Below are 18,519 nucleotides of genomic sequence, written 5' to 3'. Positions count from 1 at the left end.
TTTGCAAAGATCCGTGACCCTAAGTCTGTTTGAAATATGATAATGTGCAGTCCCTGGAATTAGGAGAATAAGGAAAGCTTCCTTTGAAATGAATGGCTCTTTCTTACTGGATTATAAAGCAAGATGGTGTTCGGATTTCCGGATCTGTGGGTGGACTGAAGCTTTTAATGTAAATGTGCTTGGGTGTATCAGTCTGTTTGAAGCTGTTCATTACCATGTACCGCAAAAGACCCCCCCCCCTTTGATATCTACTTTCAGTTTGTTAAATTTGTAAGATGGCTATATTTTGCTGTTGTGATGTATGTTTGAAAGATGCTTCAGAGCAGTTTGAAGCAGAGTTGTATGGAATCCGCTCAATTATTAATTAAGAATGGCTATTGAAAGCCCGCTAATGTTGCAAGGTACACAATTACTGTTCCTAATGCATATTCACTGCATGCTTTGTATTGACAACAGTGTGATATATTCTGTCTTCATCCAGATGCTGTTGTTTGACGCCATTTTCTTTTCTTGAAAGTTTTATGTTGCAAGACACCCACCACCCTGTGCAAGCCTGGCTGTAAACTGATGCTCCTTCTCAGTTGGCTATGTGAGAGAAAGATGATAGAAGACACACTTTTGCAAAACCAGCTTTCCTCCTCTAAGCTTGATCATTATCACATGATTCAATAATATAGATATAAGGAAACAAACAGACCACTTGTTCTCAAAATTTCTTTTCTGAGTTTCTGCAAAATTAGGCGCTAGTGCAGATGCTATTGAGACAGTCAGTCTCATCTGCCACTTTAGACAGGTTTTTTTTTGGAGAGAGTGGGATATAAATCTTTAAAAGAAGTAAATAAAATTACTGAAAGCCAGCCCTGATTTGTGTCTTGCAACCTTCCCCAGAGTGAAATCTCTTTTTAAAAACAACTCAGGGGCTGCATGTGTAATACTGGTGCAGTGGTAATTGCAGTTAGAGTAGGTTCACTCAACAGTATATTTTGGTAGTTATAACTAGGATCCCTGTTTGGCAGCCTAAAAAAAAATACACCGATGATGACCCTCTTATTGCATCTGATCCCTCTTATCCCCTTTCCCCCTCTTTTTCCATGCATTTCTACTTACCAATAACCTCTTTCCCCCCCTAAAAGGATGCTATTAATAGATACAGTAGCCTATGAAATTTGTCCCTGTAGCCTGACTTGGCTACATTCTGTCTTTGTGAAAAATACCTACTGTCTTGTTTGACGTGGTGAACCATTTTGATGGGCAGAGAAACTGATGGTACAAGTCCTGTTGATAGATACAGTATGCTTGCGTATCAATTCTAGACATAGTATAAGCTGACCATCTGTCCCACCTTTGGCGGGGCAGTCCTGCATTTGGGGCATTTGCCCCGTGTCCCGCAGCGTTTTCAAAATGTCCTGCGGCGTTCACATATATATATTTTAATTTAAATCTAAAAAAAATTTTTTTTGCCCGTGCAGCAGGCAGCCCACTAGACAGCCCGGGCTCAGGAGGCCCCCGCACAGGCGCTTGGCCTCAGGAGGCCCCCGCGCAGGTGCCCGGGCTCCGGGGCGGGGCTTCCTAGCCAGCTCTGTTGCTGCCTTTTCCTCCGGACGCCCTTTTCCTCCAGGCCTCCCTGGCTCCTCCAGGACCAGGCCTTGAGTTCTCCATCAGATTAGTTCTCCATCCTTTGTAGTAGCCTACAAATATGTCTCTTATGATGATCTTAATAAACATCACTTGTATTAAAGTGGCACTGCTCCTTATCTCTGGAAATGTGTGTTCCTGAATCCACCTTTGCCGAGATAACAGGAACACAATAATGGGCACTTGTGGGGAAGAACTGGTGGAAGAGAAGGGTGCTTAATTCCTACACCAGCTGATTTTTTTGTATGAATATCCCACAGTGCAATGCCATGCCACCAAGGCTTGTTTCTGGTTTCTTGAGTCCTGTTGAGGAAAGCACAGCTTGAAAGAGAGCTGTTTGCAAGAGAATTGGTAGATGGCAGAATGTTTAGGCACCCACTTCCTACCTACCTGCCTGTTTCCACCCATCCTCCATATTTGTCTCATGAATGGAGCATAGGGTTGGGAACTCTGTGATTTCCTTGTAATATGTATTTGTGTACTAATGGGAGGAAGAGGATTTTCTGGAATGTGATCCAGCCAGATTAATTTACTGAAAAAGAACATTTTTGTTTTTGTCTTGGGGATCAACAGGAAGCAGTCCAGGACTCATATACTGCTTGGCTTTGGTCAGGTGATGACAGTAGTTTTCAACCTGTATTCTGAGGGAACCTGGAAGTTCTTTGGAAGGTCAGGAGGAGCTCCTCAGTGAGTATATCAGCAATAACAAATGCCCCTAAAAGGCAACCTTTCCAGTATTACCAGTCTTCCCCTAGATTAAGTGTCCACGAGGATGTTTGGGCATTTTCTAAGCGTAGGGTTGGATCCCTTGGTCAGTCCTTCCATCCTTGAAATGATGAGACCTTGTCTTCTCCACACTTCCATGGCAGCTCAAAATGAGTTACAAAACAATGTTTCTGAAGAATAGGGAATGTCCAGGAATTGCACAAAGTGAAAGCCAGAGAGGAGGAGGAAATTATGAAAATAATCTTCCACCTTTCCATTAGCTGACCTTTAATATGTTGATATATGTAGAATGCACCCCAGAATTCTCTGTAATACACTGGAATTACAGTGTATTACAGAGAATACAGCCACCATGCAAAAGTTCTTTCATGCACAAAGAATGAAGGTAGCATGCTACAATCCTCAGGTCACTTAAGCCAAATTGGTCCTTCCAACTTCCAACTATCAGTGATAGAAATTTGAGGATGGGGGGTATGGGATACCTATCGACGTTCGTATATCTCCTCTGATTGTTGGTGGCTCTCCAGGGTTTTAGGCAGAGGTCTTCCACCATCATCTACTAATGGATCCTTTTAAGTGGAGATCTTGATGGTTTAGCCTGGGATCTTCTCTATACGATGCCTATGTTCAACCACTAAACTTCAACTCCCCCCCAGCCCTATCCATTTCAGGTCAGCTCATCCCTAAAAGATGATAGCATAAATAGATAATAGCACAGACTAGAACTTGTTATTGAGAATATGACCAGAAATTATAGTACTTTAAGAAGACCAAGGGATTGTAGGGCAACAACAGGAGTTTACATGCAAATGTCAGAAGTCTCTGATCCAGGATGGGAGTGGTGGGGTGTCTGATGCTGAATGAGAATGTAGATGTAGTTGAAATTTTAGAAATCTCGTGAAATGGGAGGAATCATGAGGATACAGTCATCTTTTCCTGTTTGTGGATGGATGGGGTCTGAGATTGTTTTCTGGGCCAGAAAAAAAAAGAGAGAGAGTCCAAAAAGCTAGAAAAAAATGAGACAAATACACTCCCTGCCAAAATTGTTATGGGTGAAAATACCAGGCACAGAAGAACCATTGTAAATGGAAAGTTTCCCCAAAAGTCCAGCATGGTCCTGTTTGATTTCAAAAGAATCTTCTCAGCAGTGAGGGGAGTAGTCGAAAGAGAGAGTAAAAGTGGGTGAAATCTCTTCACGATGCACGTGATTGAAATCTGCAATAATTTAAGTCCAGATTGAACAATGGCCACAGTTTATTGAAAGTAACTATAGGTACTAGTGTGGTTAACCAGAAAAGTCAGGGAAGCCATAAAAAGGAAGGTGGCTTCCTTTAAAAAGTAGAAGAGCCACAGATGTGGAAAATACAGAGTATAGGCTACAGCAGAAAATCTTAGATTATGGTGTGTGTGTGTGTGTGTATTATATTACATCCAATCACTTTAAGGCAACCCTGTGAACAACCTCCAGAATGCCCTATCATCAACAGTCTTGCTCAAGTCTTCCAAATTGAAGGCTGTAGCTTCCTTTATTAAGTCAATCCATCTCCTGCTGGCTCTTCTTTTCCTATTGCCTTCAATTTTTGCTAGTATGGTAGTCTTTTCTAGTGACTCTTGCTTTCTTTATTATTTAATTAATTAATTAATATACAGCCCTCCCATACAGCTCAGGGCGGTGTACAACAAATACTGTGCCCCAAGTATGATGGCCTCAAGGCAGTCATTTTGGGGTCTAGGGAGAAATCAGGCTTCATTTGCTCTAGAACCCTCACATTGGTCTTTTTGGTGGCTCGTGGGATTTGGAAAACTCTCCTCCGATATCACGTGTCAAATGAATCCACTTTCTTCCTGTCAGCTTTCTTCATTGTCCAACTTTCACACCCAGAATCAGAATTAGAGTACCTTTATTGGCATAAATTTCACACCCATACATAGTAATGAGGAATACAGTAGTATGAATTGTATTGATTTTGGTCACCAATGACACATCCTTACATCCTGATAAGGCTCCTTTCTAGCTCCTTCATGGCTGCGCTTAGGAGTCTCAGTCTCTCCTGGTTTCTTGGTTGCAGTCTCCCTTTAGATTGATGAGTGAACCAAGGAGTAGAAAATGTTGAACGATTTCAATGTCTTCACTGTCAGTAATTCTTCAGTAATCATTATTCTTCTTGTTCAGCTGTAATCCTGCTTTGGCGCATTCTTGCTTTAACTTTCATCAGGAGTCATTTCAAGTCTTCACTGTTTTTTTGCCAGTAATGTGGTGGTATCCGCACATCTCAAGTTGTTAATGTTCCTTCCATCATTTTTTCACTCCACCTTCATTTAAATCTAACACAGCTTTGGTTGTTAATAAGTCTGCGGGTACAGTAGACACAGACTAGAAGTTCAAAAACAACATCACTTTATCTAATCCAAACACCAACAAAACACTGAACAGGGAACACAGGAACAACACCAACTTATATACAGTTTGGCTTGCCTACCAGAGAACCTGATTGGCCATTAACGGGCTCAGTTCATTGGTCCGTAAGTTCAGACAAGTATCTGATTGGTTACTTTATGATCTTTCATATGCATTGTGGCCCATGTTAGCACAACTTGGATTGCATGCATAACAGTTAAGATCTATTCTGCATATAATTTGAAGAGGTAGGGATCAAACACACCTTTGTCGGGCACCTTTGCCAACTGGAAAACATTGTTTCTCAGTATTCTGTCCTGACAGCCTCTTGTCCAGAGGACAGGTTGCACATCAAAGCAATCAGATGTTGCTTGATGATCCATTTCTTGATGATCCACACAGTCCAAATCTTTGCTGTAATCAATGAAACACATCCTGATTTCCCCCCCTGAAATTCTCTTGTATTCTCTTGTTTATGATATGCTAAGTAAATGACAATCTGAGGGGCATGATGCTAATAATATTAAAAGAAAGAATAAGAATGTATTTGCATCAGAAGCAGGAACCCAGTTAAGGGGGTGGTTGGACCATTGAATACTCTGTTCAACTTAATATTTCTGGTAAGGGGTTGGAGGAGGAGCTGGTCTCATGGCTTAAGTGCCACTCAGAGCTTAACTCTCACTCAGGGTGCCTATCCTGCCCCTGAGTGCCTCCTCCTCCAACCGGCTTGCCTGTCTGTCCAGCATTTAGCCAATTGCCTTCTGTCCCCACCCCACCCCTCTCCTTCCACTTCTTTTCGAGGCTCAGAGGCTGCAGATCCCTTCCTCATGAGAGCTGCCCCTGCCAGTGAGTTCCCTGAAGCCTTTCCAGGTCCTGTGAGGAGGGAGAGGCCATCTGCAGAGTTCTTCCACCCCTCTCCCCAATCTAGCTCCCGTTGTATTCCTGAATGCAAAGGGGTTTGCCTCTCGTAAGATAATAAAATGATTGTTCAAGGAGAAATAGAATGATATTTTAGCTTAGCCTTCACTGTAAAAGACAGGATTGGATCCAGTCATTTTGTTTACTGATGAAAAAGGATTTGCTGGACATTGTGGTACCTGCATGGACAGAAGCCCTGTGGAATAGAGGCAAGGACTGAGTGGAAAAAAACCTGTCTGGATCTAACCCATAAAATGGTTACTCATAACAGAACTATGACTCAGGAAGGGTGTCTGAACAACTTAGTAAATACAAGTGACAAAGAATGCTGTTCTAGAACTAATTTGCATATTTAAAGATACTGGGTCCAACCCAAGGGTCAACTCATTGGGAACTTGTTGCTCTCCTAACAATAACATTGAACTTCTTGCTTAAATATAAGAGATGTAAAGGGAGGTGAGAAATTACTAAACCAACATCTAGGTAAACAGGTAGGGACAATTGTTAAAAACAGAATTACTGAGCACAAAGAGGAATAAGGTCTATTGAGTAGGACTCTACACGTCTTCTGGGAATAGTTTTCCCTGCATCTTCAGATAGAGGTGATTTAGAGAAATTCATCTAGGGTAGGTCCATCAATGGCTAGATGGGACTTAACTGTTCAGCAATTGCATGGTAGTTGCTCAGGACAGCAACCAAGTGAGGTTTGGCCCCTGTGCCCTTGCTGGGGGTCTTTTGGGCATTTGGTTGGGCATTGTGGGAAACAGGATGTTGAAGTAGATGGATCATTGGTCCAATCTAGCGGGGCTGTTCTTATAGTCTTCTTTTTGTATTTACACATGTATACCCTGAAATGTCAACCATAGCTTCTGAGACAATATATGTTTAAAAGGGGTGGGTGGGGAAGATAGATAATACCAAAAAGAGAGACCCACTATTCCAGGCCAGAAGTATTCCTGCCAGCATATCTGGCCAGAAGTATTCCTACAAAATCACCACTGAACTGTATGGGAGTTGCACATGAACTTAGCTTGCATTCTGTTTAGTAGGTCTTGTGTCACAATGTTTACTGATGGATTGTGTCCTCTGTCAATCAAACAGTGTGGTCTGAGGTGGGCAGCCTCTAAAATGGGTACTTTAACAGCACCACATTGCTTAAATAGCAACGTGGATTTGTTTGGTGCTTTTTTTAAATTACAAAAACACTCTCATCTTTACACATGTGCGTTAATGATAAGCAAGCAGGAATCCATTAGACAGTCACCCCTCCCTCCTCCCGCCCAGCTGTCTCGAGACACACAAACTGAAAACCCAAGCATGGCCTTACAAATGAGCTCATTAAAATTGTAAAAGGAAGAAGTACAGTGTGACTGTAATAGTCCCAGGAGAAAGGGAGAATGCAAGGAAGTACTTGGTGAATGCAAGTACCCTTATGACCGTCGGTGGGAGCTTTCCCTCGAGGACTGGATAAGTTCAATCTTAAAAAGAGAACCATTGATTTATAAAGCACCAAGCACTTTACGTCTCGATGAGGCCTTCCTAGTGAGCTTCCACTGATGGCAATGGAAGTCTCGACGGAATGAATGATTTCTATTGTCTTTAGCTCATATAGCACCTGGCTCAGTTTTTCTTGATTGCCTGTTCTGCTTCTGTGCCAATCCACTCAACTCAGCGCTGGGCTGGCCATCGTACATCTCATCCAAGACCCCAGTTTGAGAAGGGTATGTAGATGGCAGATGGAAGCTCAAGAGCCATCCAGCGGCTCCCCCACGCCCTCCTCCACTTTTTATGTTCTTAAAAGCCAAAGCTCTCTTGGAGGCTGCAGTGGAAAGTTGGAAAGGTCAAAGAGAGGGCTTCTCAATACTTTGCTGTCCATGTCCTCACAAAATGGCCTCTTCTCAGCTGCCTTTCCTGCTTTTTCTTCCATTGGTGGGAACGCAGCTCAAAGGGGGACACTGAAGCTGAGAAAGGCAAAGGACATTTTGCCCACTTCCTTCCCCATGCTTGGGGGCCATTTGATTTGCATTTGAAAAGCCGGTGGCCATAAGAACACACGGTTGAGTTTTCTGTGCAGTTTGAGTGCTTTACAGTGTTCGACCACAAGCTCTTAGCCCGGCCTGCCAGGTCTGGGATACATGGGAGAGCCCTTCAGTGGCTGCTCCTGCAGAACCGGACGCAGAAGGTTGCAGTGGGGGAAGAGTTCCTTTCAGCCCCCGTGTGGAGTGCCACAAGAGGCTATTCTCTCCCCCACGCTTTTTAACATCTTTATGTGCCTTCGGGCCCAGCTGGTCTGGAGTTTTGGGCTGGGTTGTCATCAGTATGCAGATGACACCCAGCTCTTATCGCCTTATGGACGGCCGCTCGGACTCCCCCCACGGAACCGCTCACCAGATGTTTGAAAGCTGTAGCTGGGTGGCTTGAGCAGAGTTAAGTGAAACTCAACCTCTCCAAGACGGAGGTCCTGTTGCTGGGAAGGATGGGGGCAAGCCAGGAAGCGCAGTTGCCCAGTCTGGCTGAGATGTAACTTAACATCGCACCCTGTGCCAGGAATCTGGGGGTGACCTTGATTCTGTGATTCTGTGGAGGTGCAGGTCACAAGATTTGCCCACCAGGCATTTTTCCACCAGGCAAGGTTACAAGCGCCCTACCTTTCTCTAGAGCACCTGGCCATGGTGATCCATGTAATGGTCACCTTCAGAATTGACTTCTGTAACTCACTCTACGTGGACCTTTTCCTGTCCTTGACCTGGAAATTGCAGGTGGTACAAAATGCAGCAGCTGGGTCCTCACTGGAACACCTTGGAGGTTCCACATCCAGGGCTGAGGCAGCAGCATTGGTTGCCAGTTACAGCCCGGATCAGATTCCAAGATTTTGGGTTTGAACTTTAAGGTTCTTCACAGTCTGGGACCCACATATGTGATAGACTGCCTGTTGCCCTCTGCCCCTGCAGGGCCTTACGCTCTGCGGGTACTAATGGTGCCCGGCCTCTGGGAGGTTCGCCTTTTTGGTCCTGGCCCCAACTGGGTGGAAGAGCTGAGGGCCCTGACGGAGCTATCACAGTTCCACAGGGCCTGTAATAGGCCCATTATGCATGGCTGCCGAAACGGCGATTTCGGGTCACATGGAAAACGCAGAGGGGGAAGACGCGAAGTGAACTGCTTACGCACGGGATGGGACGTGATGGCGGCAAAACCCAGAGTAACAGATTATGCATGCGGTCCCTTCAGTGCCACGTCTGCCTGCGCCCTGATCGGCCGGGAGACTCCGCTTTCTTCCGGATTCCACTGACGCGGCTTTTTCGGCGGCATGCTGCGATCTTGCGCTCGGCAGCTGCCGGCGGCGTGCATTCTCGAGGATTTGCTCCCCTTCCCCTCCGTGCATAATGGGCCATACTGAGCTCTTCTGCCAGGTCTTTGGTTGAGGCCAGGATGTGGAAGATCTGAGAGGCCCCTCCAGGCTAGATGTCTATTGTATTGACAGCACCCCTGAATTTTCCCCTGAGGCGCTAAATGTGGGTTGCTGGAAAACGTGAGATTATAATGCAGTAGCCCCATGATGCAAACTTTATAATCTGTAAAAAGGAATAATTGTTTATTCATATTCTCTAGATAGCCTGTGTAGTGCTTCATACTGTTAACCAGTCAGAGTCATTGCCATATATAACTTTTTTTTAAGGAGCAGTGACTGCAAAGTACAGTAAGGCCTTCAGCCATCCTAAGAAATAAGATTCTGTATTTTATAGTTGGTTCATGAAAGTTCCTTAAGGAATAGACAGTGTTAAGTTGACAGTCTTATTTGGACGCTTCAGCTACCCGTACAGAGTACCCTTGTGTTGTAAGTGCAGTAAAAGAAAACAACCAAAAATCAGATCTGAAAAAAGATCTGAAAAAAGATGGACAAGCAGTCAATGGAATAAAAAGGACTGCCTTTGACATCATCTGGATTGTGCGGAAAAATATGAAAGAATCACAGCGATTCCATAGGAAACGGCAAACATGGAACCAACCCTGGTAAGTACTCTTTTTGTCAAGCTGAAGCACAACAAATCCCTGTCCCTTCCATATCTTCTTTCTCTTTCCTTCAGTCCCGTTCCTCTTCTTCCGAGTTAACCTGGTACAAAACAGCAGGTTCGATTATCAATAATTCTGCAAAATCCCGAAATCAATATGAACAGGGAGGTAATTTAATTATTGCATGTCTTTTCCCTCCAATAGTTTTGTACTATTGTTCTATTGTTACTGGCTTGTGATGACCTATAGTTTTGAACAAATAAATTGAGCGGAATATGTTTTGTGAGTATTTTCTCTGCTATTATAATTTATGGTTAAAATTGTAATATTTTTTATATTTACTTCACTGCACAGTATCAGAAAACGAATTTGGAATCTGGAAAGTGCTTGTGTTCGCTGTATGTGTGCTTTCTAGCTGTGATAGCTGAACATTGTGCTTTCCTAGGCTTCCAAAAGCCAATGAGCACAAGGAGCTACATTAGGATCCAATCTGTTGTTTTTCGGAGCGAAGTGCATCTGTGGCCCCCACCATTTAACACGTCCAAGTTGAAAAGGAAATTTTGACTTGCCCAAATATTTTCTCTTGGCTGGCCGGGAATATCCTTTTTTGGGATGCTACTCAGATATGAACGGTGCTTCTTGATCAGAGATGCATGTATTGTTCTTCTCTGTATTTAGGCCCCAAATACAAAGGGAGTTGCTAAATTTGGAGTGGATGAAGCATACGCAGGAAGGCGAATTGACAGCACATATTCAGCTTGAGCTGTCAATCAGACAGACATCTATTGCCAGGGTAGCAGATGGCATGATCTTCTAACAGCCACTTTGATACTCTTTCAGGTTGTGAAAAGTAGGATATAAAAGCCAACTCTTCTAGTCTGGCTATTTTCTATGCCAGTGCTGTTGACGTTTTAGGGAACGGTAAAAAGGTAAAGGTATCGCCTTTGCAAGCTCTGGGTCATGTCTGACCCTTGGAGTAACGCCCTCTAGCGTTTTCATGGCAGACTCAATACGGGGTGGTTTGCCAGTGCCTTCCTCAGTCATTACCGTTCACCCCCCCAGCAAGCTGGGTACTCATTTTACCGACCTCGGAAGGATAGAAGGCTGAGTCAACCTTGAGCTGTCTGCTGGGATTGAACTCCCAACCTCATGGACAGACAACTTCAGACAGCATTTCTGCTGCCTTACCACTCTGCACCACAAGAGGCTCTTAAGGGAACAGTAGGCCTGTTCTAACCAAGTTCTTGTCCCGTTCTAACCAAGTTAGAATTTATGTGACTTTTCCCCATTCCCGCTTTCTGCTACCCATCAAAGATGCTATCACCGTTCCCTACTACTTTTCCATCCCCAAGGAGACTGTCTTGTACAATAAAGCAAGATTTAAAAGGTGCAACTGGGTGTGCTCAACCTGTAGCTGTGGTTCCAATGCATTGTGGATTTCATGGGGAATGGCAAGGATTTGCTGCATTTTACATTCTCTGCATTGCTAGCTCAAAGCTCGACATGGGGTTCTGGTTCTGAGATGTCTTGATGAGAGTGAATAGGCAACTAGTGATAAGTAGCCATTGGGACCAGTGTGGGCAGTGGGGATATATATAAGTTATTATTCTAGTTTGGGCAGCGGGGATATATATAAGTTATTATATCTAGGCTTCTCAAAGTTGGAAGTAGACCAGGCCTCTCTTTGAGAGGGATTGGTGGCCAGGAATTTTTACATACGAATCATTGATACGCTGAGCATGTCTCTCCCACCTGTGGAATGTAACACTTTCTGAAGACTCTTGGAGGGTGACAAGATGGAGTCAGTTTTGCAGAAATGGGTAGCTAGGGTTGTCAGCCTCCAGGTGTGGGGCTTGGGGACCTCCCAGAATTACAAGTGATGTTCAGACCGCAAAGATTAGTGCTCCTGAAACAAATGTCAGCTTTGGAGGGTGGGCTTTATGGTGTATCCCTCCGAGTTACCTCCTCTCTTCAACCTTGCTTTCCCTAGGCTCCACCCCCACATCACCTTGAATTTTCTAGCTTGGAGTCAGCATCCATAGGGGTAACTGAATGTAGCTTTTGCAGGCAGAGTGTGGATTTTGCAGGTCTCTGTGGGTCTGTGGGGAATACTTTGTTTAGGAGCTTAGACTGATATTTTCAGGCAAGGATGAATTCTGCTCCTCTGTGGAATATAAAGCTACATGTTTGATTTTTATACCGCCCTCCTAGCAAGCCGGATTCTCCCACAACGAAAGTATGGCTATTGTTTGAAACTGTTGCCTTGCAGCTCCACCTCTTCCTCTCTCTCTCATCTTTTCAAGTGATAAATCTTTTAAAATGAGTGTGCGATGTGACATAACTGCTCCGCAGCTTTTCTCACCTCCACAGGCAATGGAGGAGAGAGGTGGAGGAAGGCATAGCAAACTCACATCCTGCATGCCCGTTGGTTAGCTAACCAGTGTGTTTTTACCCCCTACCCTTTCCCCTAGACCAGGGGTAGTCAAACTGCGGCCGTCCAGATGTCCATGGACTACAATTCCCAGGAGCCCCTGCCAGCATTTGCTGGCAGGGGCTCCTGGGAATTGTAGTCCACGGACATCTGGAGGGCCGCAGTTTGACTACCCCTGCCCTAGACGCTCAGTACACTAAATATACTCATTCTGTCCTCACCGTAACCCTGAGACACAGCTTCTGGCCCAGTGGTCACCATGTAAGCTCCACAGCTGAAGGATTTGATCCTGGCTAGTTTGGCACCCTAACCCTCTTGGTGTGTATAAAGGTAAAGGTAAAGGTATCCCCTGTGCAAGCACCAGGTCATGTCTGACCCTTGGGGTGACGCCCTCTAGCGTTTTCATGGCAGACTCAATACAGGGTGGTTTGCCATTCCCTTCCTCAGTCATTACCATTTTACCCCCAGCAAGCTGGGTACTCATTTTACCGACCTCGGAAGGATGGAAGGCTGAGTCAACCTTGAGCCGGCTGCTGGGATTGAACTCCCAGCCTCATGGGCAAAGCTTTCAGACGGCTGCCTTACCACTCTGCGCCACAAGAGGCTCATTTTCTTTCAGCTAAAGGTAAAGGTATCCCCTGTGCAAGCACCGAGTCATGTCTGACCCTTGGGGTGATGCCCTCTAGCGTTTTTATGGCAGACTCAATACGGGGTGGTTTGCCAGTGCCTTCCCCAGTCATTACCATTTTACCCCCAGCAAGCTGGGTACTCATTTTACCGACCTCGGAAGGATGGAAGGCTGAGTCAACCTTGAGCCGGCTGCTGGGATCGAACACCCAGCCTCATGGGCAGAGCTTTCAGACGGCTGCCTTACCACTCTGCGCCACAAGAGGCTCTTCTTGGTGTGTATATTTATGTTTTAATTGCTGTCAAGTAGCAGACGACTTACAGCGACCCCAGCAAGGGGCTTCCAGGGCAAGTGCGCATCAAAGGTAGTTTGCCATTGACTGACTCTACAGAGTCTTCCTTGGAGGTCTCCCTTCCAAGTATTGATCATGCTTAGCTTTTGCTACTGGATGAGATCGGTCTGTACCAATGTGGTGTACAGTGAGTCGATTACATTTGAAAAGCAGTTTCCAGAAGAAACGTGTAGTGGTTGGTGTGGTGGTTAGGAGTGCCAACTTCTAATCTGGCGAGGCGGGTTTGATTCCCCACTCTTCCATCCTGCAGCCAACTGGGTGGCCTTGGACTTGTCACAGTCCTGATAATGCTGTTCTGACCAAGCAGTCCTGTCAATGCTCTCTCAGCCCTACCTACCTCACATGGTGTCTGTTGTGGGGAGAGGAGAGGAAGGTGATTGTAAGCTGCTTAGGCAGTGAAAAGTGGGGTATAAAAACCAACTCTTCTTCTTCCTCTTTATTTTCTTCTCTCATGCTGCCTTCTGTCATCCTGCCAGTTCAGTATTTGGGTGTACCACTAGGTGTTACCAGGGAAGAGAAGGTGCAGGGATACTGCTCTCTGCCCCTTTTCTGGTTCTTATCCCAAATCCTTGGGAAGTATTATTTGCCTTGCACTCACATTGCAGGAAGCCGCGCTTAGTGAAGTGCATTCGGTATTGTTATCTTGTGTGTGTTTACAAATGAAACTCATCAGGAGGCTGTATGTTGGCGATAGGGTGTCAGGATGATGGCACTCTCTTTGGCTGTCTCCACAACACACAGACGCTCTTGACTAGTCGAATAGTAGCTGCTTCCACCCCATTGTTTACAATAGCATCATCTAAGAGGCTGTGTGTCTCCTTAAGTAGGCTGCTGATTCAGATTCCTGGCTTTAAATGAGCAATTGGTTACCGTAAATCAGATTGAATAAGGGTTTGCAATGACCTGCTGATTTCCAGTGTTCTGTCACAACACTGCTTGCTGTTGGAAATCCATTGACCCAGAAGTTCCTTATGTTTGGCAAGACTGTGGTATAGTGGTTAGAAAATAGGAATGTGGGGCCCTGCTCTGCTGTGAACCTGCTGGGTAGCCCTCGGCTACTTATTCTCTCCCTGGCATATAGAACCGGGGGGAAAAAAACAATGTTCCACAGCGTCTTCTTCACTGCAATCTCAGACATTCTCCATAAATAAAATACTACAATCCCTACCTCCCCACCTCCAAAATTCACAACGGATGCACTCTATAACAATATAACTACAACTACAGGAGGGGGAGGGATTCAGCTGTCTATCTTGGTTGTGCCTTTATGACCCATTATGCATGGCAATAGCCATGGTGGGCTGCTGCTGGGCATTGTGTCGGGGCAGCATGCCCGGTGCTTGCCACGTATGCATGGGGAGGGAATCCCCTTATTTATGTGGGCTGCCTTGGTGTAGAACGCACGCACGCAAAACACCAGGACTGGAAAGTCCAGTACGCTGCCTGGAGGCGGCAGCAACAGAGGGGGAGAGCGGGGGGCATGGGGCCCCAACCGCACGATGGCGGGGAGCAGCATGCCGCTCTCCCACCAAGGTGGGGATGGGTGGACTCCCCGGCCAGCTCTGCAGCTTCGTGGAGCTGAAAAGGGTGTGCAGTGTCCCTGCAGGTACATCATAGATTGGGGGAAGAGCCAGGCCCAAATACCCGGTTCTGCTGATTATGCACGTCGCCGGGCTGACCTAGCCCCCACTGGCGCCCGTAGCATCCCAAGGAATGTGGAAGATTCCATGTTCCCTTACTGTGGAACTTCTGGGGTGCTGTGTCAGGCTAGGGCTGGGATGGCGGCAATGTTGTGCACAATTGGGGCTGCCCTGCTGCCGCCACCCTGGATTTCCTGCCCCGTGCATAATCAGTCTATATCTGGTTTTATGGGCTAAACATCTAATAAACAGATAAAATAAAAATAAATATTCAGTGGCAGGGAGCTTCGTGGATTTATGGCTGGTTTCTTTCTTTGTGAATTTTGCCCTGTATTGATTCTGCTGTATTATTATCACTTTGTTGTCTTATTCCTGGTTGCAATATTCGTTTAATGAACCTTTTCTTGTTTACTCTGCCTGGGTTCTTTGTGTCTGAGATTTGGCCATATGTCAGAGCATGAGCTTATTAAAAAGCTGGTTGCCTGGGGACAGGTTTGGGGATCTGGGCTCTCTCTAGTAAAGCCCTAGGACCAGAGTGGTGGCCATCAAGGCCCTTGCTTGCTCTAGACCTGAAGGGGGAAGGTGGAAAAGACGGGGTGTGTGTGTGTGTGTGTGTGTGTGTGTGTGTGTGTGTGTGTGTGTGTGAGAGAGAGAGAGAGAGAGATTCCTGAAAGGGATATCCTGTCTGACAAACCTGCACAGCCATACATATCATACTGTGTCAACAAGGAAAAGTGCTTATGAACGTGCTGTGGTTAATATGTAGATGTTATTTTTTCATATTTTTATCACATTCCTCTTTCGAATAAGCCCTGCCTCCTCCATAGGATATAATAGCAGGCTTCAGCTAAGGAGCTGCAATAATTCAGCCAAGGTTCTCCCTCTCCTAAGCTGCAAACTGGTCAATAGACAGACATGATCTACCACGAAGAGGCGGATGTGCCTTCCGTCCTCATGACCAGGAGTATTAGAAACTCGAGGGACCTTTGCGTTTTGAGAGGACATTGAGAATGCACCTAGATATTTTATATCTTGAGCTTTTGACTAGCCATCTTTTTTTTTTTTTTTTTTACAGTTTTTAAAGTAGGGTTATAATTTTTGTCTCAAATCCTGGGGGAGAAGAGAAGCTATAGAGGCAGACCCTGAATCATACTGGCAACAAAACTGTAGTAGACAGAAATTTTAAAAGGCTATTTGAAAAGAAGAAAGTCAATTCAAGCTGGTGGGGAGTGGGAAGGAGACTGAGGTCAGTGTTAAGAGCTGCTTTCAGAGAACTCTTTCACAGAAATTGGCACACCGAAAAGAAGGCGTTTCAGAACAACAGGGCGAGATAAAAGGATTTGAACCACACTTAAACACTCCCAAGTTGTAAGTGGATCAGAGATCAGCTCTTTATTCCCTCTAAGGAGGAATTCCTTTGTCCCGAGGTAGCTAGAACAGTATCCACATTTTCTAAAGCAGAGGTAGACGTATTTCTCATAGGGTTGGCTGTGCTACATCAGGGGACTTAGATAGGTTAATGGGACTTCCTACAAAGAACTACCTTTGTGAGGGATTTCAGAAGAAGTTCATTGAATTTTGAGAAGTCTCTCCAGGGAGTTCCAGACATCCTTCTTAGTGTGGGTGCAGAGCCCCGAGGTTTGTCTGTACGGAGATCATAAGAAAGAAGTGTACATAGATAGGACTGAAAAAACTAAGGTCAAAAAAGGCAAGCAATAGGCAAAAACATTGCGATGATAATGAATTGAGATATTTTTATGGTTTTGCATGTGCCTAGTAACCTGACGTGTCGCTGTGTCTGATGTGTAGGTGGTTGTGTTGTTTGTTATTTCTAGCTCTGGGGATTGTGCTGAACATCGGTGACACGCAACTCCACAGTACATTGTGTCATGAAGTGTGCTCCTCTGATCTCCCACCCGTTGGGTGGGAAGAGTCGGTGTCGCACACAGCCTCCAAGTAGGAGACAAACACGTGCTGTTTCATGCTTGCTGTGTATATCTTGTGTGTGCTGGCCAGTAGGAGGTGAACATGTCTTGGGCTCATGAACAGCCCATATTCACATCCGGAACAAATGCTATGCATTTCACACCCTTTCTCCCTCCCATGCTGATGTTTCAAGTAGGAATTTGATTCCTCTTTGACCCAATTGGCTGGGTTGTTTTTTTTTAAACAACCCTGCTTAGTCCTGGAGGAATTGGGAGAATGAAATGTTAGGAGTGATAGGTTTCAACTGGTTGGCATAGTGATAAAAAATGGGAGGGAGGAATCAAAGATTTGAGGAGCACTTTGGTCAGGACCTGGAGGCATCAACAGATGAAGGAAACTTATTAATTCCAGCCTTTTAGGGTTTCTGGGTACAGCAAGAGGTGGGAAAGGAGGGGTGCTCTTGGGGCCTGAACCACTCACTCATCTTGGACTATCAGGCCCCTTGCCATAGAGTTTCTGGTAATTCCTAGAGCCAACCTATGTCACTTCCAAATTTCTGTGGATAGGGTTGCAGTGGCACATACAGTGTCACAGTTCTCCCATTCCCATGGTCCTGAATATCCTTCTGCTTGTCAGGCATGGCCTGACAACCCCATAACCCCTCCCAAGGCTGTAGAGCTCAAGGGATAGCGCATCTTCTACAGCATAGTTAATCTGTCCCTTTGATGAGCCAGGAATTGTTTTACAAGGCTCTAGGGCTCAGTGAAAGGTGGACATTTAATAGTGTTAAATCGGTGGGTTCAAGAAAAATGGACACTGCGGGGTCATTCTAGTTCTTCATTGACCCCAGCTGTAAGGTACAAGAGAACTTAAACTGAATTGGAAACCCTCCCAAAACATCAACATATGTACAACAGACCAATGGTAGATTCCCACCACTGTGTGCTATTGGTCAGTTTCACTTTGAACTGATGGGATCTGGCATGTTGGCCAATCAAGATTGCAGTATTATGATCCTGCCTTGGACCTCAAGCTTAGGTTCTTGGCAGATCTACACACATAACAGATAGAATTGCAATTTAAGGGGAGGGAAATTTGGGGGTAGAGCCTAAGGAGACAGGATTTGGGGGAGGGAGGGACCTTCAAGAGCTGCTGTTACCTCCAGGGGAAGTTATCTCTGTAATCTGGCTGATCAGTTGTAATTCCTGGAGATCTCTAGGCCCTACCTGGAGGTTGGCTACCCCATTAAAGGGTAATTAGCTGGGGAGACACTGTCTCAGCCATCTAAACCCAGGGAGATTATAGCTGCACTGAGCTTGGCAGGGTTTCTCCACTTAATCAAAAGTTTGCATGTTATTTAAATTTAATAGAGTCATGGCCTAGTTATGCAATAACAGTACTTTCCTGAGAGCAAGCCCCATTGAATAAACTGGGAATTTCTTCTGAGCAGACTTGTTTAGGGTTGCTCTTTTGTTGCACTGGAGCATTGTCTTGGTTAAAGATAGTTGTGAAAAATCCTCCTCTTACCCTAATCAAGAAAGGAAGGCCAGTTAATAACATAATATGCTTTTTGTTGTTTCTTTCTGGTAAACCAACTATTTCGCTTAATGTGGCTAGTTTGGCAATTTGCTAAACTTTCTTTGGTCATCTTCTATGGGTAGGTGGTTAGAAGCTCACCTCCCTCCCTCCCTTGCTGCTGAAAATAGTTGAATGGGTCTCCTTTGTCTATGCCAGCCTTTCTAACCTTTTTTTACTTTTGAGAAACCCCTGAAACATTCTCCAGGCTTCCAGAAACCCCAGGAGTGATGTGATCATGCAGGATATAGTTGGGAAGCATAGTTGTGTACACACCCA

The 18,519-nt window shown here is 45.2% G+C and overlaps 1 protein-coding gene across 5 annotated transcripts in view; it reads left to right on the top strand.

Annotated features, from left to right (window-relative positions):
- LOC143824094 (potassium voltage-gated channel subfamily A member 1) overlaps positions 1-18,519 on the top strand; it is a 148,783-nt gene that overhangs the window by 18,290 nt on the left and 111,974 nt on the right. For 4 of the 5 annotated variants that reach the window (XR_013226685.1, XR_013226686.1, XR_013226684.1 and 1 more), the window contains exon 3: positions 2,209-2,322. Coding sequence is in view for 2 of the 5 variants with exons in the window: in XM_077310974.1 (XP_077167089.1) it covers positions 2,209-2,280 (72 nt within the window). In the remaining 3 variants the exon portion in view is untranslated. Of the gene's footprint in view, positions 1-2,208; positions 6,636-18,519 lie in introns of those variants that run through there. The other variant, XM_077310975.1, reaches the window with a different exon arrangement.

This window comes from Paroedura picta, chromosome 14 (genome assembly GCF_049243985.1).
Source record: "Paroedura picta isolate Pp20150507F chromosome 14, Ppicta_v3.0, whole genome shotgun sequence".
NCBI classification, from domain to species: Eukaryota; Metazoa; Chordata; class Lepidosauria; order Squamata; family Gekkonidae; genus Paroedura; species Paroedura picta.
Note: the sequence above shows the minus strand (reverse complement) of the source record. Positions and strands in the feature narration are given on the sequence as shown.